The sequence below is a fragment of the Aphelocoma coerulescens genome, chromosome 3 (assembly GCF_041296385.1).
Source record: "Aphelocoma coerulescens isolate FSJ_1873_10779 chromosome 3, UR_Acoe_1.0, whole genome shotgun sequence".
NCBI classification, from domain to species: Eukaryota; Metazoa; Chordata; class Aves; order Passeriformes; family Corvidae; genus Aphelocoma; species Aphelocoma coerulescens.
Genome location: NC_091016.1, coordinates 53908833 through 53936683, shown reverse-complemented (window position 1 = coordinate 53936683; position 27851 = coordinate 53908833). Strand labels below are relative to the sequence as shown.

At 36.6% G+C, this 27851-nt stretch overlaps 1 protein-coding gene across 5 annotated transcripts in view; it reads right to left on the bottom strand.

Moving 5' to 3' along the window:
- RYR2 (ryanodine receptor 2) overlaps positions 1-27851 on the bottom strand; it is a 392986-nt gene that overhangs the window by 271949 nt on the left and 93186 nt on the right. For all 5 annotated transcript variants that reach the window (XM_069010345.1, XM_069010346.1, XM_069010347.1 and 2 more), the window contains exons 2-3: positions 22939-23058; positions 4664-4768 (exon numbers count right to left, since the gene is read on the bottom strand). In XM_069010345.1, the coding sequence (XP_068866446.1) occupies positions 4664-4768; positions 22939-23058 (225 nt within the window). The remainder of the gene's footprint in view (positions 1-4663; positions 4769-22938; positions 23059-27851) is intronic.

The following is a 27851-nucleotide window of genomic DNA, read 5'->3' as shown; positions in this document are numbered from 1 at the left end:
CCTCTTGGTAATTTTTTATCTTAATACCTATTTTTCATGCAGCGTGTTTGCTTGAGGATTATTTAAAAAAAAAACCTTTCAGACAAAATCTAAATCATTTTTGAACCAACTGAGGTTAAGAAAATACCTGATATTCTTCCATGTCAAACATGTCTGGATGCCTTTTTTTCTGGATACCCTTTTCTACTGAGTATACAGTAGGACAAAGGGAAATAATTTTCCTTGTCATAAAATGGGAGACTGGTAATAGCATACAAAGTACAGGTCTGATGTTTAACTTCTATGAAAAAGAGGTTTAAATCTCAAAACTGAGAGAAGCCACAAATTTATGAATCCCTCCCTTGTGCCTGAAACATGGCAACTTCCCCATGTCCCTGTGACATGTCTTCTCAGTGCAAGAAAGCAGTGCAGAAGGTGCAATAGCACAAGAGTAGTTGGTGGTAATATAAAACAGACAGCTTGGCCTTTCTCTCCTCTTACAGAGGCATAAAGTTAGATCCCTTTCTCCTACCCAATATCCACCACATCCAGAAGAACTATCTTACCCTGTTTCTTATATTGTTCATATTGTCCAGAAATCACAGAAGTTACTGAATTCAAGAGCACTAAATGACCAGGTGACCAGGCTTCATTTCCTAAGAAAATTAGGGGAAATTTCCAGGAACTGATTTGATTATGGCATTTAATCACTTTCACAAGAAAAAGTACTAGATGATAGAGGTCTTGAATCTAGGAAAGGAAGATGTGATTTTAAAAAATTTAAAGATTTAAAAAAAAGAAAAAAAGCTTCAAACAAACCACCACAAAAAAAAAATCAGAAGGAAAAAGAATAAGAAGCAAAGCACAGTTCCAACAGGTTGCAGTGACCATTCCTAAATTACTCCAGAAGCTATGGATTCACCTTCTCAGGATCATTTCAACAAATGAGATTTAATGAAATACAAGGCACTTGGGTCCAGAGATGGTTCACTGGAAGTAACAACCAGGCTAGGAATAGATGGCCTGAATGCTTTTTGTGGTCTTAAATGCTTTATAAAAATGTAAGGACTTCCATTTTCATATCTGCTTTTCTAATAATAAAAAGTTACACTTAAAAACCAAGCCAAAATGATTACAAAATAATACCTATGCTGTAGGTCACTCTTGTGTAGGACAGTGCACCTGCAATTCTGCTTGCCTAACACACCACAGCCCAGACTATGTGATGATACTCCTCATTTATATATTTATTTACTATTCCCTCTCCACAGGATTCCTCCCTTTCTCCTTATCTATTTCTGGTTTGTTGGGTTTTGATTTTTGTTTCTTTCTCACAGATGAACTGATAAAACTGGCACATGCATATAGCACTCCAGACCCCAGCAAAATAAAAAAAAATTATCTGTTTAAAATGAAAAGTGTAAATAATGCTACCTAAGCAAACAAACGAGGTTGTGGTTTTCTTTTTGAAACCAAAACCATTCAATCAAGCTATGAATTTTCATATGTTTTAATGTTTTCATATTCAATGTTTTAATTAATTGCTACAGCTAAGCATAGTATTTTACAGGGAAATTATGAAACCTCAGAGCACAAAATAACTACTCAGTGCCTAGAAGAAACAGAGGACTACACACATTCTTTCTTAGGAAATGTCAGTCATTTTCCACTGTTGCCTTTGATACTAGCATTTATCTGGTTCAGGAGAGTCAAGTAGGTATACTCAGATAGATGGATCACTGATCTCCTAAAGTATGGAAGTTCTCATTTTGGGATTGTTGCACTAAAAAGGTAGGTGTTTATTGCAGAGGTAATCTTGCACATTTAATGCTTGCCAACTGAGAGGTAGCAGTTAATCCAGTAAATGCACACAGTTATTCTTTCTTAGGCACAAGAAAGCTGCTTATTGTTCTGACTCAAGTCAGCGTGAGATTTTGCTCTTATTACTCAACCATTACATTACTGCTAACTTATCTGTTATATAATAAGAATACCTGTTATATAAACATAGCATTCAAGAGATTACACAACACAAAAAGCAAACCAGCACAAGGAGACCTCTTATAAGTACAGCGCCTTAATTATTTTTAATGTAATGAAAAGTAACTGAGGACTGAAAAGACCTCCCTTTGCAGGATTCTTTCCACTAGAAAACTGAGGTCATGCTGAATGCAGTTTACAGCAACAATTTCTCAAAAAATTGCTATACTTTCTTCTCCTAAATGAAATGAAACAGTGCCATTTTAATAAAAAGAATTGATGATTCTCCAGGAAGGTAATAGTGCTTCAGGTAAGACAAATTACCTCTTATCTTAAAACTTCTTTTAACAGTTACTTCAAACAAATATGAAGCTGTCTATATAAGTACCTGCCCTATGGCATACAAATATAAATGCAAAGGAAAAATTTGTATATTTTTCATAGAAACTACAGGCAGATATCTAATGTCAGTTCTATTAATTTATCAGGAAGTACATATTCAGTCATTTTAGTATCATCATCACTCTTGACTTTCAGAGACTTACTAAAAAGAAAAATATTGACATTGACAACATGACCTTATGTTCATCTACAAACCATTATTTTCAAGACTGTTCTCTTCTAATATCAACATATTAATATGCAAGAGGCACAAGCAGATTGCTAATGCATTTCTACAGAGGTCATCAAAACTTGCAGTAGAAACATTTTTATGATTTACTGAACACCATCTCTCTGTGTTGGTATAGCTCTAGTTCTGTATTTTCTGCTAGTGTTGGCATTTAATAGGTGCTGAGAGCACAATAAACTACTCTGTAAACAGCCAACAGCCACAAAATAACCACACTCAGAACTTTGCTTTACCTTTCTTGTGCACATCTGGGAACACCTTTGAGTACAGAGCACCATAGATCAGTGCAGGTGCCATCAGTGTTATTTAGGCATGGGTGTAAGTGTCAAGAACTCTGACCTTCATGGTTATGCACAGAAAACATTCATTTTTCCAGAAAATATCAGATTACCACCAAACATGGTGTGTCTCATTGGTCAGTGTGTCCTACAAAAGTCTTTTTCTACTCACATCTAGTGCAGAAAATAGTCCAGAACTAGTGAAAATATTCCACCTGAGACCCCTACAGAGCTCGTTCTCTTCCCAGCAGAATACCCGAGCTCACATTTTCTAATCTTTCTGCAGAGAAGTTCATTCATTCTCCTGTATTCTCTGGGTGTGATCTCTGTATTAAAAGCAAATATTCTCTTAGCACATGGCCCCAACACTCTCCTAAAGACAGTGCAACAGAAAATCTGCCAGGTGAGGTTATGTTTTAGAGAGCTGTTTCAATACTTCAGATTCAAAAATTGAATACTTTTCCATTCACTGTATTCCGGCCTGTAGCATTACTTTATCACACATTCTCCTACATTTTAATTCATGCACCTGCTCACATCTGTTGGGAATAAACAGAAAGAAAACTGTTGCTCTGCTTCACACATGTGGCCATACACAGTCATCACTGTACAGCCTGGGGTTTGGACTGTGATTTTTGACATTATTGCCTGTATGTGCCCGTTCTTTTGATTTTGTTTTTTTTCCCTGTGAATTTGCTTGCTCTTGGTTTCAGTATTTACAAAGTAAGGGAAGAGGGGTTTAGAAGTACTTATCTGCTTACTCTGGTACCACCTCTTCTCTCATGTGTGCTTTTCATTCTCTTGGAGCAAATTCTCACTGGCAGAACACATTCTGGATCATCCATGGGAGTGCTCCCAGACTTCACTTCCCAAAGACCATTTTCAGTCTAAGTGCCTGGCATTTCATGGGACTGACTACTCTGTTAGTTTAAAGTTTTGTTTCTTGAGGCATTCCCATAAATATCAGAGGTATGCTTACCTCCTGCCAGCTTTCTTGAGTGACGGACTTATGGCTCATGCCTACTCCTCTTTTGCCTTTATAACTCCTATGCCTACAGTCACTCTTCCTCAAAAATTTATAGGATTTGAGCTAGACCATTGCATTCAAATTAACAGTACAAGGTTTATACAAAACATTTAATTACAGCATAACAAATCAAATTAATTGCACTGCAGAGAACATTTATTACACTACTATGATTTATTTGTAAACAACTATTTTCTAGTCAAACAATTAATTAGTTCCTATTAGGAATAATTATAATTCTTATAGGATTTAAGTAATTCCTATATCCTTCATCTTCCAGACTGCTATTTCATGTCTACCAAGGCTCAATAATATTCTATCTTCAGCTTAAAGGTCTGTTACAGGGTACTTTAGCTCAGGGCACACACGACAGTTTTGTTATTTCCAGAGACAACCAGCATACATCCTAGTCATTTTAAGACCTTTTGACAGTCTCACCTGATACAGTCAGGAATTCTCAGAAAGCTTATTTGTTCTGAAGAAGTGATCAAGCTTTATATGTCACATTATGAGATTCTCAAATTAAAACACCCTTAATAACTCTATACTGACTCATAGGCCATTGAAATATTTGTGAATTTGCAACTCTGGCAAGCTTCAGTGGAAATTGCAAGTGTTTGTAACTTCCAAAAAATAGACCATTCCTGTAGCAAAGGAGGAAAATTCAACATAAGGAATTGACAGTCATAACAGTCATGAAACCTGCGGTACCATAGGAAAAAAGTACTATTTTGCAAGATGAAAAAAGGTGAATATTTAATCACTTACCCCTTCTGCCTTTTCTTCTGTGTTAGCCAGCATTTCCTGGAGGGCCCGTACTGACAGAGACTGCTCCAGCACAAAGGTGCAGATGGACAAATCAGGTGGAACATTCTAGGTAAAAGAGAACCATGAGATCACATCAGTAACACATTTGCCAAGTAGGACTTTCCAGTGCCTCTATTTTGCCTTACCATCCATGAATCTGAAATATCTACTCCATCTCTGAGGCTAAGAAACCCAGCCACATACTGGGCTTCAACAGTTAAGCCTTAGCCAGCAAAGGGAAGTATCTCTTGCCCTCTGCTCAGCATGCGCAAACATGTATCAGCTCCCCTCTCAAAAAGAAATCGCAATGAAAGAAGAAACCAATGAATTCCATCAAGTTCAGCAGAGGATTGCCATGAATGTCAGGACTAGTGCACTCCCCCTGTGTGCTTGTGGAGAGGAGGAGAGAGGGGTCTTGCAATTCTCTTTAAAAATCTAGTGGTGATTACAGGGAAAATGGCGGCAGACTCTTATTGGAAGTGCTCCTTGAAAGGAATAGGTGCAGCAATACAAGTTGTACAAAGAAAATTAGAGAATATAATTGGGAGTAGAAAGGCTCCCAAGTAAAGCAATGATAAGTCTGCTTGGACATTAATTAGTACATGGAACGTGTGTCTCAGACACTATGGTCAGATTGGGAAGAAAAACAAATTCAGCCTTTAGGCTACTGGTAGTTACCCAGACCTCATCCTTACCATGAAGGTCAAGATGAATTTTCATAGCAGAAATACTGGACACTCAGTATCACGGCCAAGCCAACAGCTTCACAGCCCTGCAGGTCACTATACCTTACCACAGTCTGCTCTAACTGGGATAAAACCAGAGTCCTATAAAAATTAATATTTAACTTGTCATGATTGAAAAAAATATCACTGAACTATTGAAAAGTTAATTTTCCAGACTATCAAAAAAATTCATATAAAATTGAAAGAAGTTTGTAATCGCAATGTCTAAGTTACAAAATAGCAAAGTAAAATTAGATTTTATGTGGGGATCTTTTCTTCTGTTAATAGAATATGTAACTCCTACACACCTTTACTTGCCTCCAGAAATTCTTTCATATTTCTTCTCTATTTTCTTTTCATGTTAGTTGCTTATTTTAGTTTAGGAATAGTTTTACTGACTGTTGGAATTCAGTTTTTTACACCATGAATGCTTTTGCTGGTAAAGCTGTAAAACTGCACACTTACTCAAACTACGTAAAAAGTCAAGACGCCACTTCCAAGTCCAGATTGTAAAAGGTGGTTGCAAAATCTTTTTTTTCCCCCCAAAAGTTAGTTTACTCAGAATACCTCACACTCTTACTAGCTTATTGTACTGCTGTTCATGCCTCCTAAATACAGCAAGTCATGTCTGTTTAATACATACCAGATCTTTCATTATCTTCCAATACTTACATTTCAATGAAATTAATGGAAAATTGTATTTTAAATTTTTTGCCAGATGAAAAAGGTTTTAATAGCATCTTCTTTTGCATGGGCTTTTCTGCCTTATGCAATGATACTTAGGCATGGAATATTTTTCAGCCAACTCTTTGAGAATCAGGACTCTACTTATTTGTCAGTGTTCTTGTTACCATTTTTCTTTTGTAGCCAGTCAGACACCACAACAGTCCTTTTCATGCTAGGACTAGGCCAACAAACAATTCGATTGTCTTCAAAACATCCCTGTAATGTAAGTACTATCACAAGCCCTTATTTCACAAAGCAGGAAAGAGAGTGCACAAAGACCTCAGGCTGCAAGGTGTTGCTTCTACTCAGTTAACACAAGGACAGGTTTCCAGTCTAGAAAGCCTCACAGCCTAACAGTGCAGCTCACCCTCCATTCAGCCCAGCAAAGACTGACAAACAAGAGTATGAACAAAAGAGAAAAACTGCTCCATACACTGTGCTCAGAAATGAGCCAAGGCTACTTTTCTGCATCTATAAGCAAAGTCTTCTTAACAATATTCCCACTGTTACTGTTATTTAAAGTAGCATTTTTGCTGGCAGAATGTCTCACACATACAAATTTGGACCTATCAATTTTTTTACTATTGAACCTACCCTACAGGTTATATACTTTCCAATATAAAAATCCTGCATAGTTTCAAACATTGATCAAAACAACATAACTCAGACACTTCTCCTTCATCCATTTCATTCTCTCTTTTGTTCAAGACAGCCATGAGCATTTCCTTTCCTATCCATTTAAACTGAGGTATGAAGTCCCAATGAACATATTTCAGCCAGTCTCATTGCAGGTGAGTAAGGCACAACTTTGCTGCCAGAGAGTAAAAAAGGAGAACGGTATGAGACCATTTTGCTTTAATTAAGTGAAAGAAGTACTGTGTTCTTACAGCCTAGCAAAATGTTAGAGCCAGTTTTTTTTCATGAGGCAAAAGGGAGAGCGCATTATCCCATCTCATCTTTGTTGCATGAATGCCTGGGTACTTGGTGGCCCTCAGGGAGAAACGTTTTTACTGGTGCTTCCAGTGAGCATGTGACTTAAACTTTCCTCTCTGGCAGTTCCTCACTCAGCTCTGCTCTACTGAAGATCCAACAGGCATGGCTGCATCAATCCCAGCATGTACAACAATCAAAACACAGAAAATCATGGGACAGATGCAGACCTGCCAATGTATTTAGCTCAGCTACAGCTCTGCTCATCCCTGTACACTCCATTTCAATGCTGATGCTTTTAATGCTATGGATTTAAAGGATGAGGCTTTGGGCCTCAGACAGACTGAAGCTTCCTCTTTTAAATAGCCCCCTCCAAAGCCAATAATTCCAAGTAATTTTAAAACTCTCATTTAAATATAACAAAAATCATTCACAGTGTCTTTTCCATCTCTTAAAAGCATAAAATAAAAATGAGGAGAGAAAAAGAGAGTCTTTTCCAGACCTCTGATTATCTACCTTATTGTCTCTCTCTTTATCTCACACACAGATAGAGGATGGCATAAGAAAAATAAAGGTGTTCTATAGCAGCCTAACATTCCCCATTGAAAGATATCTTCATACAAAGTACAGAGTAGCTTTTAGTCCCCGGCCTGGAGAGCAACTGCATATTCTAGTGGCTGCAAGGAAAACCTGTAGCAATTAGTTTCCAATATCAGGCTTTTTTGAGGACAGGTGAAATGTGTAGTCAGGTATTTCAATGACTGCTTTGCTAGGCTATGAACACACTATTAAATAATAAATAATTTTAAAGAAACTATTTTGCCAGATGTCTAACCACCCACCAATGCACTTTTAACAAACACCAAAACCATCAGGAAATTTCCAACAGTTTAATGGTAATAATACATTTCTATTTTGGTAACAGACCAGAAACTATAACCCCAAAAACTGATTGGCGCTCAAAAGCAGAGGTGTCATCAGATATAAATAACCATACTGGCAATCTTCAACCCTCTTTTCTACTAACCATACTGGCAATCTTCAACCTTCTTTTCTACCAATTTTCATCACATTTATCTTTGCTGCAGTAACTTTCTTAATGAAGACATAGAAAATTAATTCGTATTCCAAAAGGGGGTTTTGGTTTGTTTTGTGACAGAATATATAATGTCCTTGGACAATCCAGGGAATCTGTATCACTTCAGTTCAAATGATCAGTGGAAAATTCTGATAAGTGGCAGTATTCAAAACAATTTATGTTCACTTCATTTTGGACACATTTGCAAAATCAATCATACTTTAATGTGTTTGAATATAAAATCTACTCAGTGACTTAAAAGGTAAATAGCAGTAACTCCAGTTTATCTCAGTATTAATAAAAGCATTACTGATTTGGCTGCCAGTTCATGTTTAGATTTGCCTTCATCAATTTCTCTTTCTAGAAAATCTACTCAGTCATAACTACAGCCTAATATGCAAGTAGTTTGATTTAAAAATTAAGTTATTATACAAATAAACCAGAAATTGTATATTGCATTTCAAAAGGATATTCAGTACCTGTAGGAGAAACAGGCAATAAATTACTATTGCCTGTTTCTATTGTTCCTTCATCATGGCTTGTAATAGCCCAATCAGCAAAATCAGACAAGTTAAAATAAATGTAATGGTCATCTGGAATTTTTAAGGCATACCCATTACTGAGGTAATTACTGGATTATTTAGAAAATTAGTGAATTCCTTATTCCTTCTGTCATTTTAAACTACATTTATTGTGTACACTAGTTTTCTGCAGTAATATTTGCATATTAAACTATGCTTTACTCTGTGGGAGGTAGATTTGCAAATGAGATAATCATACCTTTTATTAAAAAGGTGTTTTGAGTAAAGCTTTTGAAATATATTTTAAAATATCCCTAACTTTATTCCAACCCACAAGTGAATCATGGGTACTGGCAGTATTCATTATGCTCAGTTTCAGTTTCTAGAGAATTTCTGTTTACAAGCATACCACACAGCAATGAAAGCAAGAGGCTGAGATGCGAAACGCAGCGCTCTTGTCACTACTCTGACTATCACACAGTGCTAACAAGCCACTGTAAAATATAACCTGCTCGTTTAGTATGTTGCATATAATCTCGTGAATGTAAACTGAAATTCTGCCTCTCATAAATATTAGTACAAGACTGAAGGATAATAAATTGCATCAGCAGACAGAATTCTGTCTCTAAGAATAAGAAGCTTCACCTCAGCTTTACTTCTTTTCTTAGATATTTGCACTCTTCTTAGTTATTTTCCTGAGCTTGTGGTTATTTTTGTTACACTTCTAACCAAACTCCCAATGAAACAGACTTGCAGGTATTCAGCTTTTAACTGTATACTAAATATTCACACAGCAGTGCCTAAACAATCACCTAATTAACCAGCCTGAGGTCAAAAAATGAGATGTGGGTGTTCATAACTTTTTTTAACACTAGCACATTTACTATATGCCTAACTTTGAGAACCCAAGTAGGAGGACTCAGAAAATTCATTTTAGTACAGAATCTAAGCAAAACATCTGTAGTCCTATTTGTGGGAGCTTGAAAGAAACTGAACCCATCAGCTATTTTCGACTTACATTTAAATTTATACATCTCCATCTTTCTGGCAACCCTTTCTATTTAAATGAGATTCTGTCTGGTGACAGTGATGAAACACACTCAATATTACCAAGAAAAAACATCTATTTCTAGGACTCTACAGAGAAGGCATAGTTTTCCTTGTTTTCAAGCTTGTCATTGAAACAATGGACCCAGTACAGAAATATATGGGTCTGACAACAAGTCCCATCAGCCAAACAGAATGAACCATATTCATCAAATCCCAAAGCAGAAAAGACAGAGAATGAATTATGAACCTTACAGTTTCCATTCTGTAGAGAAGAGTGTCAAGTAACACTGTCCTCTCCACAGAACTCCTCCAGGAACAGTGTCAAGTTCCCACGTGTTTACCATGAGCAGACTGTGAAGGTTGCCTGGACACCTCCTACAGAAAGTTTGCTATCAGGTGCTTGTGACTGTTTCAGTCTGAAACCATCGCTTCCTGTATGAGGCTTTTATAGGACTTTCCATCCCAATAAGCTGTTTCCCTCAAAAACAGAGAAGTTCCCAACATTCAAAACTTCTTATGTTACTGTACGTAAAACCTGTAATGCCCTCCTGTTTTTGGAAGAGCAGTTTGACAAGGGAGTGGCTTTTTGTCAAAAGTACACTTTTCACATTATCTAGGAAAAACTTTGAAAATCCGGTCATGTTCTATTTCCTGAAAAATGTCATTTTTCACATAGTAAAAAGTTCCTTATTAACAGTTTAAAACTCTGAAGAGTCCTTGTTTCACAGACAACTGTTTCAGGAGATAAAACTTAGAAACTGACAGGAGAATAAAATCAGAACAGGGTCTAGAATTAAAAAAAAAAAAAGGAAAGAGAAAGAAAAAAAGCAGACAAACACAGGGAAAAACAGCTAGTGATGGAACTGAGGTCAGACACAAATACACTGCAATCATTCCGCTTTCAAATCTTATAACACAAGACAGCTCCACGTCCTCAGTGGTTCTCTTGAATTGTGTTGGTTGCCTATGCCACTACATGCTGATCTCCTTGTTAATCTGACCTAAACAACCAACTCTTTTAATTTTCTTAAAAATGCTCTCTCTGGTCAAATATACAAAGCTTCCCCATCTTGTCCAGACCTCTGAGTGCAGAACTCTCCCATAACTGAAGCATTAGATTTGATAAATCGAGCAGCGAAAAACACCTTGATACACTGAGCATACTTCCTGTTGATACATCAAACACTCTTCCACAGTAGTCTTAACCTGATTACAATGAGTTACTAGTTTTTATCCTCTATGAGTTTGCACAGCAGTGAAGACAAAAACCTTTTCCCACTTCCATTTTCAGATAGCGAATGTCATCTGCTGGTCACTGTGCAACAGAGCTCACTGGCAAAGAAAATAGTGTGTGCCTGAAACTTAATCTGTATAAACCTCAAGGTGTAGAAGGAAACTGCTTCTTGGGATTTATCCTTCTCACAATCTTCTTTAAAAATCCATAAGAAACCTACTTCTACGTAAGATGTTCTTACTTAAGTACAATTACAGTATTTTCCTTTAATCTGAAAACAGTGTAGAAGTTCCATTTTAGAATTTTTCAGTTTTTGCTCTTTGGAAATAGCTTTGATCCTGAAATCTGTCAAAGGTCTTGAGGCCATTATTAACAGAGCAGACTGTCTTAATCACTTGAAAGCTGTAATTGCTGGTATGGTGTTTACTTTCGGTATAGATTAAGGGCTGCATACATTCCATCTTTAAATGGGTAAGAAGATTTTTCCTCTTATCTTCCATCTCTTCCCTCTAGTCTCCTTTCTAACCTAAGGACATAAGTCCACATATCTACATTACTGAGAGCTGTTGCCTTTTTAGCTCCTTTTTGAAAATTTAAAGCTCTTAGCAACAAAGTGATACTGGGTAAGGAGCCATACAACTACATTGCAGCATTGATGGATAAACTTGGTCAATCAGCTCAACTCCCATCACAACATATGCTGCTGTAGCCAGAAGCTTAGATGAACATTAATTAATAGCGTGTCACCCTAATCCAGTGAAAGTGTGTTAATTTTTAAGATAATTAGGAAAATTCCGTGCTGATTAATAAAAAAAAGCTCACAGGATCAACAGTGCTAAAGAGGGTCCAGGCACACATTCAAATTAACAAAACATTGTTTGTTTCTCTTCACATTCGTCCCAAAAATTCTATCTTATTATGCTAATACTATGTGAATTATTCAAAACTTTAACATTCCCTTTTATTCTTAGAGATTATGTTGTGTTTTACTGCAAAGAATAATGGAAGGATCTAGGATATTATCAGTTGGGAGGGTACTGTTGCTTTAGAACCTGGAAGGAAGAAGCTACCCTTTGATTCTTGCAGCATCAGAAAGATGACCTTTATAAAATACTGTTTTGTCCCTCTCTGGAAAGCACAGAAGATACCCAAAAGGAAAATCTTCCTAATTCCTGACCAGATTTAATAAAAACCTTACACATTACAACAATCGTATTTCAAAGTAACCCTGTAACCTTTCAGGATCAAACAAATAGGGCAAACACACACATGGTTTGTGCCTGTAATAAGTGACATGGCCTGATCTGTGTCAGTGGAAGTTCTTGCCTCTGCATAATAATCAATAGGTCATTATTTGCTGAGATTCTCTTACTGTTAAATTTATCTGAAATCTTCACAGTAGAGTTTTAACATGTAAAAATGACATCCAAATAAACATAAATACTAATCCTTCCAGAATACCAACTCTTATGAGCAATTCATCTATGTTGCAGTAAACATGAAACACTATGTCTAAGAGAAGTAAAATCTGCTTATTTATCTCATAAACCATCAACTTAAAAACATAACAGACATTAAATTTTAACTTTTAATGATTTTGTTTCAAGTTTTCAACTATTGTATTTTCCATTGTATGTTGCTGAAATCAGTGGTCAACCTGTGCACCTAGGAAAATCAAATCTTGCTGAATGAGGCACTGGGAGTTTATGCTCTGAGTCACCCTTGACTTGCCCTTAAATGAGCAAAAGGAGATGCATCATCAGTTCTCTGCTGGGCAAGACAACTTAAAATTATATTTTAAAAAAATTTATTACCTTAAAATATATATACATCAACCTCTGTAATGTAAAGAAAATCAATTAGAACGGTATATTGATAGTTTTTCAGTTTAAAAAAAAAAATATCTATCTTTAATAAAGAAGTTCTTGTAGTCCAACAGAAACTCTAGCAGATAATTTGGGTCAGGGAGAGAAGAATTTGAAGAGCCCTAAAAGCAAGGACTGCCTGCCAGGAAACTCCAGGGATTCAAGGACTTACACTGACAAGGTTCCACTGCTCACAAAAGGTGCAATAACACTTTTAGGCATAAATATCTGTTTGAAAAAAAAGCTCACCATGTATACTCAGAAACTGTGGCTTATCTATCAATGTCTAAGTATATAAAGCCCCTGCTTGCCTGGGCATGGCACTACATTTGAACATCCACTGCATGATGTGAAAAATAAACACTTGTTTTACTATATACCCCTATTAACTACAAAATCAAAAAGAATAACTGCAGGAGTAATTTGTTCTAAATATTCAAATTTTGTTCTTCCTTGGTCGAGGGTGCTGAAATATTGCTACTAAGCTGTTAAGATAAAACCAACTACTGCTTTAAATAATTCTTTGCTTATCATTCAGTAACACACAGAACAAAAAGCTTCCACGAAGTACTGTCTAGACAGAAATACCCACATGCATTTCCCACCTGCCTTGGAAGTGAATTATGCAAGAGGCAATAAAGCAAGAGGCTTAAAAATTCAGAGATGGTAAAGACAGTCTCAAGAAAATAAACAATCTGTGGACTTCTACTCTTTTCCTTCTACACTTGAATACATGTTCAGGGGGGACTATAACAAGGAGGGAGTATAACAAGTTCACAGATGTCACCCCTCTGTGAGACTATCACATTCATTTAGATCATTGGCCAACCCGGAGTTTCATCCTTTAACACAGTCAAGATCTTCCTTTTCTAAAGTTCACTTTCATATATCATATAATAAGATAACTACAGACCTTTGCACACACCTATTATGCACAAGCACATATCATTTTCTAGATGGTTCTAATTTTAATTTGCCAATGTCCTAAACTCGTTCCAGCTCACACAACTCCCCAACTACCAGGTCGTAGGCAGCGCAGAGGTCGACTGCACACCATCACTGTTCCACAAGATCCTTGTACTGGGGCACAGAGAACTTTAAAACTCCTTTAGGCTTATTCATGGTATTGGAAAAGGCCAAGCCAAAAAAACAACAGATAAGGAGGACATCTTAAGGACTAGTCATAGTGTGGAAAACCACAGTATCATTCCTATCCTCCAGGTATTAAGAACATGTTGGTTCTGACTAGAGGTGTCAGTGTGGTTCATGATCATCTGTCTTATCTACAGGTTTTCAAATAAACAGCAAACTTCCAGCAATTATTCAAAAATAATTAGACACTCAGGAAAAACAGCCTCAAATGTGATCTTGTGCATTTATGCATATTCTTTAAGAGCATAATAATTTCTTTTACCATCTGGCCTCTGGTTTTTTAATGCAAAATAAAGTGACTGTTCTTTTTTTTGTGAAACCAGAAAAAGTTACTCTTGTATTTGTATGTGGTAACCCAACTGTCACCACTAGGGAAATTACTAAAACAACTTGCATTCGGATTTCAAACACAGGGTCACAAAGCATAAATCTTCAAGCTCCAAACCACTTCCACTTGCCCAACTTCCCTCTTCCAATCCAGACTATAAACTAACACCCTCAATTTAATCTTGAAAATATTCTTGTTATGATAGCAATTTACAGCATTCCCCCAGTTGTTACAAAAGCACAAATAATCTTCCTCCTTTTTCATGGGAAGTAACCAGGAGGTAAAGCCTAAAATCTTGAAAATCAAGACCCAAAAGGCCTAAGTTTCAAAAACTCTTAAGAAATAAACAAAAAATACTCAATACTCTTTTTTCCATTTTGTTTCATATATGATCAATATTAGATACCTCAAATAAACACAGAGTCACTCATTAATAGGGCACTTTTTTTGCCTTAATTTCTGAGAGCCCATTGGGCTAGGATTATTCATAGGGGTCTGCTGAGCCAGATTTAGCCCAACAGTTCTTAAAAATACTGAGCACAATGTAGTAATACCATGACTTCAAGTGCTAAGAAGGGGTATGAAGCTAATTTGAAACTGCTGCTTTAGACAAACGTTCATCTAAAAGGCTTAAAATAAGCATTTCTACTTTCATGTGTTCTTAGCTTGAAACAGATTTATGAATTTTTTTTCAGGTTTTCAGATGTGCAGCTATATATCAGTCTAATTAAAATTCAGATGACTGCTTTGTAACTACTCTGCATGTACTAATGAAGTACATTTCACTCTAAACCCTTCAGAGAAAATATTTAAAACACTGAGCTCTAGGGGACTTGGCAGAACATGCCAACTGTGTAACCTTGTGATGTTCAGTTTCCCAGGGTAAGGCAGCCAGCTTGAAGCTGCTGGGATTGTGCTTGCACTGAATAGCCAGCAGCTGTAACTTGCATCAGACATGAATGTACCCAAATAAGAACTCCTACCTTAAAATATCTTGGGTTTCCTATATATATCACTTTCGTATCTTTCAAGGACTTTATTATTGTATTTTATTCCAGTTAGTGCACTTGGTGAAGGCAAATAATCTGTTGTTTAACATGCAGTCCCAAGATTATTAAAGAGTCACAAGACTTGTGTACGAAATGGGGAAAAAGACAAACCCAACCACCAAAACCCATCAACTGTGCATTTGGACAAGGGCACTGCTTTGAACAGACTGTTCAAAATGCAAATAGATAAACCCATCAAGCAATGATAACAACTTTCCTTTTTATTAGGAACTGTACTAAAAATGTTAGGACTCAGGAAATAAATCACAGCAAACTGGCAGGTTTTTAGAAGCCTCTAGAAACTCACCAAACCAATTACAGGACTACACCACATATCTGACTTTATTTAATCACAGTGTTTGTGCCATAGCCATATCTCAGACAAGATTTTTCAGTGTATTTGCTTCTTTTTACATTTTAATCTTTATATAATAAGAGGCATAAACAGTTACTGGGATATATAGTTATAAAGGAAAACTGATTTAATGGGATTTTTCAGGTTTTCTTCACTTATTTTAGACTGTAAGTGGAATTCCTACATCTATTCTAAAAAAAAAATAAAAAAAGGCAAACTCAAACAAACAGACACAAACCTAAAAAAAACCTACACAAACAAACGAGAAAAAACACCCCAAACAGCCACATCATATGTGGTTTTGTGAACATCTAGGGTTTGTTTTTAACACACATTTAGATAATGAAGAAAGTTGCAAACTACACATTTTACTGGAAAAATTACAACTAACGTTTTGTTAATTAAATTTCATAAATTATATCGCTTTGGGTCAAGTTTCTTGAATGGAAACCAATTTCACTAAGAGTGTGAAACATCATTAATATTAAAAGAAAATGAGCAGTTTGAAATTTGTCTTGGATTGTTTAGTTGATAGCAGATATGATGCATGCATAGATATCATATGTATTACTCTCTCATTCAATGCCATCACTTGGAGTATTATCATCAACCTACAAAATTACTTAGATCCTATCTTCCAGTTTTTGTCACTACATGTTCAGGTTACATGTCATGCACTCTACCAGCATATTTAAGAATTCAGAACTCTTCTTTGGAGGATTTTTTCCCAGGTGCTTTATCTATGACAGTCTTACATATCTCTAAAATACACTTTGACAAGAAAATCCCAAGTACACAATACATTTAAAGTCTTATAATAAAAGTCCACAGGTTCTAAATAACCAGTATTAAGCATTCAGGGTCCAAAAACAGAGAACTGGCCTATAACCATGTCTTACTTTTAAAACTACTAAGTGAGCATAATTCAAAAAGAAACTCCTTCCCACTCATGAATGTACAGTTTGAAGATGGGAAGAGCTATCAATTCCTATTTGGTAGCAAATAATGCCATATTAAGCTAAAACTCAATGTATATCTCTGGCAAAGCTAGATTTGATAAAAAATATTTCTTTAAGATCAGAAACAATCCATTCCTGTGTGAACTTAAAATTCCAAATATCTGCTTCAACGGGAGATATGATGAAAAATGAAAATAGCAAGGTTTTACAGATTGGATCTATTATTAATACACTATTTAGTCTGTGGTGACCTGCTTGATATCACACATTTTGTTTCCTTTTTAAGAACTACCTGAGTTACAGGTGACAGTATGAATATGCTAAACTGTATTGTTATGCCTAGTAACAATACCCACAATTTTCAGCTGATACAAAGCCATATTTCTGTTGCTGCTTTACAGCCATGGAGATCTGACACTGTATTTTCCATAGTCCAAATGTTTCTCATTCATTTAAAATTTTTGACTTTCCACCTCAAGAAATATTTATGTTGGTTTCTGGGACTAAGTGCAAGGATCACAATCAGGTCTGATGGATATAACTACCAATCTGCATTTAGGCTCAAAATTTATATAATATTTACAAGAAGTAAAAACTGAATTGGATATACATAAATAATAAAGATACTATTTAAAATTCTGTAAACCATATGTTGCATAAAACTACATATAATGTTGTGAAACACACTGTTCTTATTTACATTACTCCTTCAGAGCATTTTAATGGGAAAGAATGACTCACTGAACAAAATCCTATCTGATCTACACCTATGAAGATTTCACCTACCTGTTTTTAAATTATGTATGTCAAGTACGCCAAGTAATGTGTAAGTATGCACAAATTCTCTTCATTTAAATTATTAAAATCAACAGTTTTAGTCAAAGTCTGCTAAATGGAGTCCTCTGAACATAAGATTACATAAGATTAAGTTCCATCTTTACCATTATATGGGAATATTCATTTTGGCAACATGACACAAAAGGAATTCAAATGGGCTTGGAGGTGCAGCTACAAAGCCCAGACAAACTTTTTGATTTTTGTTTAGATGGCACACGTACATAAATGAACCACAGCAATTATTAAAAAAAAAAATCCAACCAACCACTTTACTAAATGGCAGATTCACAGAATGATCCAATGTAAACACAAGCAAACAACACTGATCTGATTTGTCAGAGTGAATCAATTTTTAAAAAAATCACTATTTCATTATGTCAGTAACTGCTCAAAAAGCATTGCACTTGCATCCAGATGTTAATGGACACCACGTGCTTTTTTTATCTATTTGGATTTACACAATCAAAAACTGTGCACAATGCAGATACTGTTTCTCAGCTGTCAGAAAGAGTTTCAGACTCAGTCTGTCAGAGACAGATTATTTGCCTTGTCCACTGAGAATATGTTTGCTGTAAAAAGACAAAAAAAGAAGGCAAACCCTGCCTTCAGATCTTACGCTCCAGAAGACGAACAGAGAAAAGAGTTTTTCTCCCAGAGGCAATCAAGGTACAGGAGTTCAGGCCACTGTCCCACCCTTCAGGATGACACCCTTTTCCAGACACATCCATACATAATTTGACTGCTGGCATGGAAATAGCTTGCATAAATACTACAGAATCATACTTTCATGTAGCCTTGTCTGTGCCAGGTATGACCTTCTCCAGTCCCTCCCCCCATTCTCCTCTTCCCTTTAAACATAGCCACCTGTCCAGCTCCTGCCAATTCATCTGACCAAAAAAAGGGCAAAGATAAAAATCTAAGAATTTGTATTTGTCAGCACAAGGAACAGTATGTCAGTCTTACCATCAGGCTCTGTTTTCTAGCCCCTTACACAACAGTAGCATCTAGGGACCAACAAAGCACAGAGCATCACTGACATCCTCAGGATAATGCAGTCAGCATTCCTGACTGACTGGCCTACACCTTGTTCAGCACCAAACCTGAAGAACCTTTCTGCTCTGACACAGAAGTGACTCTTCAAAAGCAAAATGGAAAATAAGTTATCAAGGTCTTACTTCCATGTGAAATACCTCCTTATTTTACAAATAGCATTATTATCAGTTTCTGGACTCTACTCTCAGCCCTGTAATTTATTCTAGGTAAAAAGATCAAACCGTAGGATCACACACTGCACTGCCTTCTTCAAGAAGGTGAAGGAAAAAAAAAAAACAAACAAAAACCAACTTGGGAGGCCTTTTCAGACCTTCAAAAACCCTCACTATGTTATCCTCCCCTCTCTCAAGTCCCAATTACAGAGACTTCAAGAGGGAAAAGAACCCCACACATAGTTTTTATCAGGCCTTTTAATGATGTAAAGTAGGTCCATACCTCGAGGCATAATGAAATTAATATGAGTTTACCACCATAAAAACAGGGAAAAAACCAAACCCTTATGCCATTTAGAAAAGCGTAACTCAGCTTTCAGTGTTCTGCTGTGCAGTGGTTTACAAGGGATCAACACCACATTTGTGACTGACCAAGAGCTGAGTATTTTTCATTCTGCACTATGGACAGGAACAGTTTTCAGAAGCTGTTAAAACACAGCTCTAGCTTGCTTGCTTTTCAGCACTCCATGCATTATTTAAGTCTAAATAAATATTACTTCACTAGCAGACAACATAATCTTTTAATGAATGGACTTCCTCATATTACCAATCTGTTTATATATAAAAAGCAACAACTAATATTCAAATGTAAAGAAACGGCTCTCACTAATCTTGAGATAAATTAACTAATCCTAATTTTTGTTTTAGTAAGAGGGATGGTCTTCCAGACAAGGAATAAATTTGAAAGTACAGCAAGCAATGATGAAACAAAATTACCCATAGACGATTGTCAAAAAGGAAGTTTACAGATCTGTGGGTTTTGGCTGGGGTAGAGTTAATTTTCTTCCCAGTGACTGGTATGGAGCTGTGTTTTGGATTTGCGCTGAACACAGGGTTGATAATATAGGGATGATTTTGTTATTGCAGAGCAGGGCTTGCACAGAGCCAAGGCCTTTTCTGCTTTTGGTACGGCCACGCTGGAAAGGGAGTTGGGGGTGCATGGGAGGCTGGGAGGAGACACAGCCAGGACAGGGGACCCAAACTGGCCAAAGGGATATTCCAGACCATATGGCATCATGCTCAGTATATAAAGTGGGAGGAAGAAGGAAGAAGGGGAGGCACATTTGGAGTGATGGTGTTTGTCCTCCCAAGTAACCATTACGTGTGATGGGGCCCTGCTCTCCTGGAAGTGGTTGAACACCTGCCTGCTTATGGGAAGCAGTGAATTAATTCCTTTTTTTGTTTTGCTTGTGTGTGCAAGTTTTGCTTTTCCTTTTAAACCATCTTTATCTTAACCCACAAGTTTTCTCACTTTTACCCTTCTAACTGTCTCCCTGATCCCACTGGTGGAGGAGTGAGTGAGCAGCTGTGTGGGGCTTGGCTGCTGGCTGGGGTTAAACCATGACAATGGGGCTTCTGCCTTTCTTTTCTGGTATCCACCCCTTAATTTCTTCTTACTTATGAAATAAATATTCATGTTATAGATTTGACAAAACTTGCTGAAAAAATAATTGCAGGAGATAAAGAAACTAAGTATTTTAAATACAGTCACCAGCATGTCGTCTTTGGGTTTTGTTATTCTTGCTGCTGCAACTTCTTCAATGTTAAAAATTTTTGATGATTTATAAATGTCATATTGTTATACACTTGAAACGTGCAACCTATTCCTAGAACAAAATCTGTTGTGAGACATATCTGCTTTGAAATTGGTAGAAATTGAAATATAAATATTTTTCACGTGAGCTGCTACACCTCTATAGATGAGGTAGTCATGCGTTTATCTTGGGCAAACCTGTATGTTTTATATTCAGGACTGTCTCCTATTAATAAAATTACACATAATTTAGACCTCATTTCTTGCTTATCTGTTATTTTGCTCTTCAATATATGGGGTCAATTTGAGCAATTTGCAGCCTTGAATTAAGTCAAGACCTTTTCTGCTCCTCAACGACTCCACCAGGGAGCAGGCTGGAGGTGCACAAGGAGTTGTGAGGGGTCACAGCCAGGACAGCTGACTCCAACAGATCCAAGAGATATTCCAGACCCTATGACCTCATGCTCAGCATATTGAGCAGGGGGGATGAAAAAGGAAGCAGGGGGCGTTCAGAATGACCAAATTTGTCTTCACAAACCATCATGATGCATGCTGAAGCCTTACTTTCCTCAGGATGAACACCTGCCTGCTCATGGGAAGAGGTGAATGAACTCCTTGTTCTACTTTGTCTATACATGCATCTTTTGCCTTAGCTCCCAGTGTTATTGCTGCACAGAGATAAATATTAATAGCCAGAAGTTACCAAATTATTCTATCAAGATATATCTTCAGTTTGGCTGTTATTGTAGTAGTGTGAATTATTTAGTGATCCTGGGGCAGGAAAGTGCACACAAAGAAGTTGTGCTAATAAAACGCCAGCTACACCCCATCCTGAAAAATATTGGAGAAAAGCACAGGACAGTAACAAGCATTGGCAAGAATGCAAGTCCAGGATGATAGCTGAAGTCTATTACTTGTGTTTGGCCTACTACTGGTGCTTGGATTTGCATCTCATCCTTGATCCCTGCCTGTAAATCAAATGCCACACTACTGTTTGCATTACAGTGCATCACAATCCCACTCTAACTGGAAAACAGACTCTAAGACTTGCACAGAACTTTTTTAACAGGCTCAAGAACTCTATTGGAACTATTTTCAAATTATCACATACCTCTTTGAATATTTCCTGTGTTCCTCCTTATATAATTCAATAGCAACATTCTATGGACGCAGACATGAGGAAGGAAAACATTTTTATTTGCTCTTATTTACAGTCAACTTTGCTTTAAGGATTTAATTTTATGGCTCCCTCAGTATTTATATCTACAAATGACTTCAGATGAGCTTATCCTAGCAACTGTCAGCCCTTAAAAATTAAATCACAGATGAGCAGCAGGGTTTGCTTTTTTTACCCCCAAGATCATGAAGAATGATCAGAATACAGATTATTTCATAAAACAAGGAGAAAAAGCAGCATCAGCAAACAAGCATAGAAAACTGATATGAAATCTACACTGTATTCCTTAAAGACAAGAATATTCAGGAGTTTTAGATGGGGACAGAGAGACTGTAGATTTAAACTTACTGAATGATAACAAATTCATTAAATAGATCTTCCAGGTCTCACAGGCAACTAGCACTGCAACCACTTCTATCCTAGCACATTTTTATTGTTAAAAAGATTTATTTAAAACAGAGCAGCATGAATTACTTCATCAAGATCACTGCTATTATAATGAATCATTAATATCCTAGTGAAAAATTTATTATTATGAATAATACATTCAAAATGATGAGACAGAAAATGAAGCATTACTCCAGGAAGTATCAGAGAAAATCAAAGTGATGTTATGAAAACTGGCAAGATAACCATCATTTTTTGTTCTAAATCTTTCTAGATGTCTTTCCAGATGCTTTACCTTTATTATATCTTCTTATCAAATATTTATATTTTAACTGAAGGAAAAACAAATATGTTAAGCAATTTTCCTCCCTTTCTATGAATAAAATGTCCAAGTATATCCATTACTTTGCCCACAAAGCAAGTTCTGCCCTCAGGGGGCCCATTTTTGTCTTCAAAACATTTATTTGAGCATATGTGATTGTGAAACAAAATCTCTTCTTTGCAATAAACAGCAAAGTTATTTTTTCAAAGTACTCTATCTACTGCATATATAGCAGAGTTAGAGGAGGCTTAGATAAAATGTGTTAGATGAGGTAATTTTGATACTTGCACTATGCTCAGATAGGGAATCAGGTCTCAAAGTAATAATCATTTCAATATAAATGCCAAAGAATAAAAACTTACCACAAATAGAATAATTGCTCTCTTTTCCGTTCAGTTAGGATCAGAGCAATCAACTTGTCTTTGAGTTGCAGTGCACAAAAGTTGCACTGTGGCTTACTACAACTGAGTTCAGACAAGCAAAATAACAAGCATATTATTTGGGATGGACTTCTGCAGCTAACTAGTTTTAAAGTGAACCCAAAACAGAAAACACCACATTAGAGTCCAGCCAAAGGGCAAGGTTAGAATTAAACTTTGAATGGGGACTAAATATTCGTTGTATTATTGATAGATTTGATTTGTTCATTCTCCTTGACAGGTTTGTGTATATTACATCAAAGCAAGCAATGCTACAACTATCCTTGTTTTGTGACATGAAATGACAAAAGACTCAGTGGTACCTTAGAATTTGATGTGGACTCCAAAAAGCAAAGCCTGTTGCCAAATCCTTCTGCAGCAAGACACAATTTCTGTTGCTCCTTGTGAACGGTTGCTGTGCACTGCAGAACCACTTCATCATCCTACCAAAAAAAAAAAGCAAAAAGAGAACTAGGGTTATGCTTCTGACCCAACAAGACCTGTGGAAGCTTTTAGAAAATCATTGTTACATGCGCAAACTGTTGTCCCTGAACACAAGTGGAACCAAAGCTCAGCATATTTTTTATTGAGTTGTAAATGTGGGCAAATCAATTAATATAATTTAAAAACTGCAAATGTGCTTTTCCTGTTTGCCTGTCCTTGTAATAAAGAGGGCAAGTTTTATTTTAACTACACCCAAAGTACAAAGGAATTAGTATTTCTTTCATAGGTCAGTCATACAATGCAAAGGAGGAGAAAAGCTTAAAAATCAATTAATTGATGGGTACCACATACATTTGAATTAACTTGCTTGTGTATATATTGCACATATTATAGTTAGTGCAACTTGCTTAGAAGGTTGTAAAGAATGAAGTAAGCAAACAAAAAAAAATCCTATCTTCAAAGTTATTTTGTATATATAGTTCATAACTGAAGGTTTTTGCAGCAAGTTGAAAAGTAATCTTTGTATCATCTTGCGCAAATAAAGGATTTTTCTTCCAAAAAGCAGACTGCTATGTGGGTTAGCATCTCGGCAGTGTTTTTCTAAACTTGTTTTCAAATCAGCAAATGATAAGCAGTTCCAATATCAAGAGGGCTAAAAATGCATAATTTCCTTATCTGAAGTCACACCACCAAAGGACCTTCACTGAAGGTCGCTTTGCTCTTGTATGAAGAACACTGCAATATGCATCATACTAAATGTCTATTAAAGAAAAATATCTTCCAGATATTACATCTTGAATTATGAGATGTCTCAAACTGCTTCATTCCTTCCTATTATCTTCTGATATTAGATCATCACAATTTTTCCTGTCAGATTAGAACTGATCAAAGTAATTTATAGTTCAAAGGGCTGTAATTGTAGCCTTCAAAAGTTAAGCAAATACATCAACTCTCCTCATACATGACTGAAAATTCAGGGGGGTAGAGGCAATAAAAAGTTCCTGACAAGAATATTAGTGCCTTTTAAACATATCTCCAAATGTTGAGTTATTTAATATCACAGTAAAATAAACACACATAAAAATTTGACAGTTCAAGAAACCAAGCTCAGGTGTTTAATGCTAAAATGTAATCACTTGTACAAACTTTTTATCCACATGGAATATAATGTCTTGGACAAACAGTGGTTTAAGATGTCTGTGCATGTCTGTGCATAGCTGCATTGTCAAGATGATGTGCATAGACAAAGGAAGAAAACCTAGTTTTTTACAACACAGTTGTAAAACATCTATTACAGTCTGTAATAGTGTGTCTCAATCATTTTCAATTAAACAAGTTTAGTATATACTTGATCTCATTAAAATGTGAATAAAAACCAGTATCTCTATTCTGCAGTAACTAACAACAGTATTTGATTTAAAGTTCATATTCAAAGCAACCACAACAGATAAAGATTATACAAAATTTCTTATAGTCTTGGAAGAAAAGACAGTAGCACAAACCCAAAATCCTTGTAGTAATTTCCACTGCCAGATACATCTGCTACCCTTGTTTTGCTGATTAATCATCACTTTGGTAAACATCTGCCTGTTTCCTCCATGGAAGTTGGAAAATTTTACTATTTCTATCCCAATTCCCTATCACCATAGCAGCTTTCACTAGTAAGTCCAAAGACACTGCTTCATCTTCTATTTTTCCAGGGTCTGGATACACAGAGAGAGGTATCTAGAGAGCAAGGGAAAGGAGGTGCCAATAACCACACAAATTCTGTGCACACAGTGGTGCTGCAGCCTATTATCAAATGTACAAGGAAATGTCAGTCACCTTAACAACAGCGGAGCACAGTCTTAGGTGTATCATATTTACTGCAACTAAGTGTGAATCTAACTTGGGAAGCTGTCCATTTAGTTTAGATATTTTAATGGATGATCCTTCTTTCCATTCTCGTTCATCTTTCAGTTCACAATCTGAGCTCCTTCATAACACTAAGGAATTTGGAAGTGCAGTAATCTCCATCCAAAAAATGTGGATGTAACGAACAAAGATGATTCTACCTAGCTACGATAACAGAGCACGCCTACAGGATGACAGAAATGGTGCTCACATTGCTCAGCTGACTGATAACCTGAGTCAAAAAGCTTTTCTCCTCCCCAGGTTTGAGGACTGAAGCACCATCTCTATGAAAACAGGATTTGAAAGTTGGGGCTGTTCAGCCTGGAGAAGATAAGGTTGTGCAGAAACCTCACAGCAACCTTCCAGTATCTGAAGGAAGCCAGGGAAGCCAAAGAGGGACTCTCTCAGGAACTGTAGTGATGGGACAGAGAGTAAAGGGTACAAACTAAAAGAGGAGAAATTTAGGTTAGACATTAGGGTATCGAATATTTTGCTGTCAGGGTGATGAGACACTGGAACAGGCCTCAACCCTGGCAGTGTTTAAAGCCAGGTTAGATAAGGCGTTGAGCATCCTTGTCTAGTGGAAAGTGTCCCTGCCCAGGGTGAGGGGGTTGGAACTCTTTCTGAGGTCCCTTCCAACCCCCTAACATTCAATGATGCTATGGAATGGACTTGTGGAAGGCACCGCACAGCTAAAGCTTCCACAACCAGCCATATACAGTGCTTTAAGATGATGAGCAAAAACCATCTGGGAGTAACCCATTAATCCTGATAAATACTTGTGTTTCAGCCAGTATACCAGTTCACAGTTTTAAAGATACTGTATCTCCCAGCATGAAGATATTCCGCTTTGTGTCATGTCAGATATCTGCTCTGACTCAAACAGCACGAGCTTTTGATAAGCACACTACTGTATAAATTCTGATTTTTCAAGAAGGATTCTGAAAACATCTACCTGAATTTATCTATGTCGCAAAGCCCTACTTATTTTTTAAACATCCAGTTTTGAAAAGCAAGGACAGTTATTGATTAAAAACTGGAACACAGCAAATTTTTAATAAAATCTATTCATTAAGGGCTACGTAATACTTGTCCTGAAAGCTTTATAATCACAGAAACTAAATAAATAACTGAATGATTTAGCAGAGGATCCAGTGACTAAACAAAACCAATGCTCACCTTTAACAGCACTGTAGCATTTTTTACAGCTAAAAATTACTCCTAAAACCAAAAATATTGCCAGTAATAGCCATAAATTGGCAAACTGAATCCTTAGAACTGCATTCTGGAAGCCCAGATTAATGAGGGAAGAGCATGGGTTTGCTCTCAAGGTGTAATATTAAAACAGCAAGTTCTCAAGCTCCTTAATAGCACACACTTTCACTTGCAGCAATTATTTGACTTGTCTATGAAATACACTCAAATCTCCTAAGATTAAATGAAATAGATACCATCCAGTCAAGAAGAAAGGTTAATTTCTCATGTCAAGATGTGGGCATCTTATATTCCAACATGAATATTTTGACTATGTGTATTTTTCCAAAAACACCTTTCAAGTTACGACTGTACAAAAACACAAAGGTACATATGCATATATATGTATGTATATGTAGATATGTTCTTGTCATATTGTTGTCTTGGGGTGACGTTATGATGTGTATCCCATATCGCTGCCTATGCCCAGAAATTAATTTTTGTGCCTTTCTGTGCCTCTAAACTGAGCCTGAGAGGGAGAAGAAAAAAACTGAGCAAAACTTTCTCAAAGCAGTTTGCAGTTTGTTCAAGGTCACATAAAGATAGGAGGCTTTTTTTTTTCCCCAGCTGCGGCAGGGGAGCGAGGAAGCACCCGGCTTGCTGTGTTCCAGTCAGCTTTTGGCCAGTTGTTTCAGTTTCTTGTTCTCCGGAGAGAGAGACTGAGAGTTGGACTTTGCTTTTCCTTCTCTGGAATTCCGGATTTTCTCCCTTTTCTACTGGACTGCTTTCAACCTCAGAGCACATCGGGAGGACTTTTCATCGGGCACAGAGGGCCTGGCCCTGGGCCAAGCCCCAGCTCCGAGGAGACCAAAGGGAGGACTCGAACGCTATCCCAGGTTTTTCCTCCACAGCGAAAGATTTTACCATTTAACCTCATTTTCCTTTCCCATGTGTTTGTTAAATAAATAGTTTTATCTTCTTCACTTTCCTTCGAGGAAAATTTTTTTTTTTTTCCCGAACCTGGGGGGGAGGGGTGGTTGTGCCTTCTCTCAGAGTATATATTTCTAAATTTGGCCAAACCGGTACAATTGTTCACACATATATGCTCACATATTTCTCCTTATACTAGACAGCGTTACTGTGTCCTATTAACCCTGGAAATTGTTACGTCCCATGTAAAGTCAGTTCTGACTAATTCTTAACCTTCTCAATGTTAATTCTATTAAAGAACTACAACTCTCTGGCAATTCCCACAGGTGGGCACATCAACAGTGCAATAGCTGTTAGTACCTCTTCAACATGGACTTATCTGGGATTTAGAGGGTGGAGTATTTGCTGTGGCATTTTCTGGGAAACCTGATACTTGGTGGTTTGTTTGGTTGGGTTTCTTTAAATATTCATCATGTTTTATTTTCTTTTTAATCTGTACATTGTAGTACTCTATAAACTTTTAATCATTACACATACTTCTACAACTTCTGAATTCATTCATATCTGGTAATGGTTTAGTGAAGAGTCAAAAGATAGGAAAGACTGAATAATTTCTTTTCTCCATTCTCTGAGAATGCAAAATATATTTTCCTATAGTATGTCATTTTCCTGTTTTACAAACTATCCCATTACTATTTCCAAGTGTTTTATTTTAACCATGCAAAAAAGCACAGTATTGGAGCTTCTACTCTTGCTACAATCTTCTGCAGGAAAA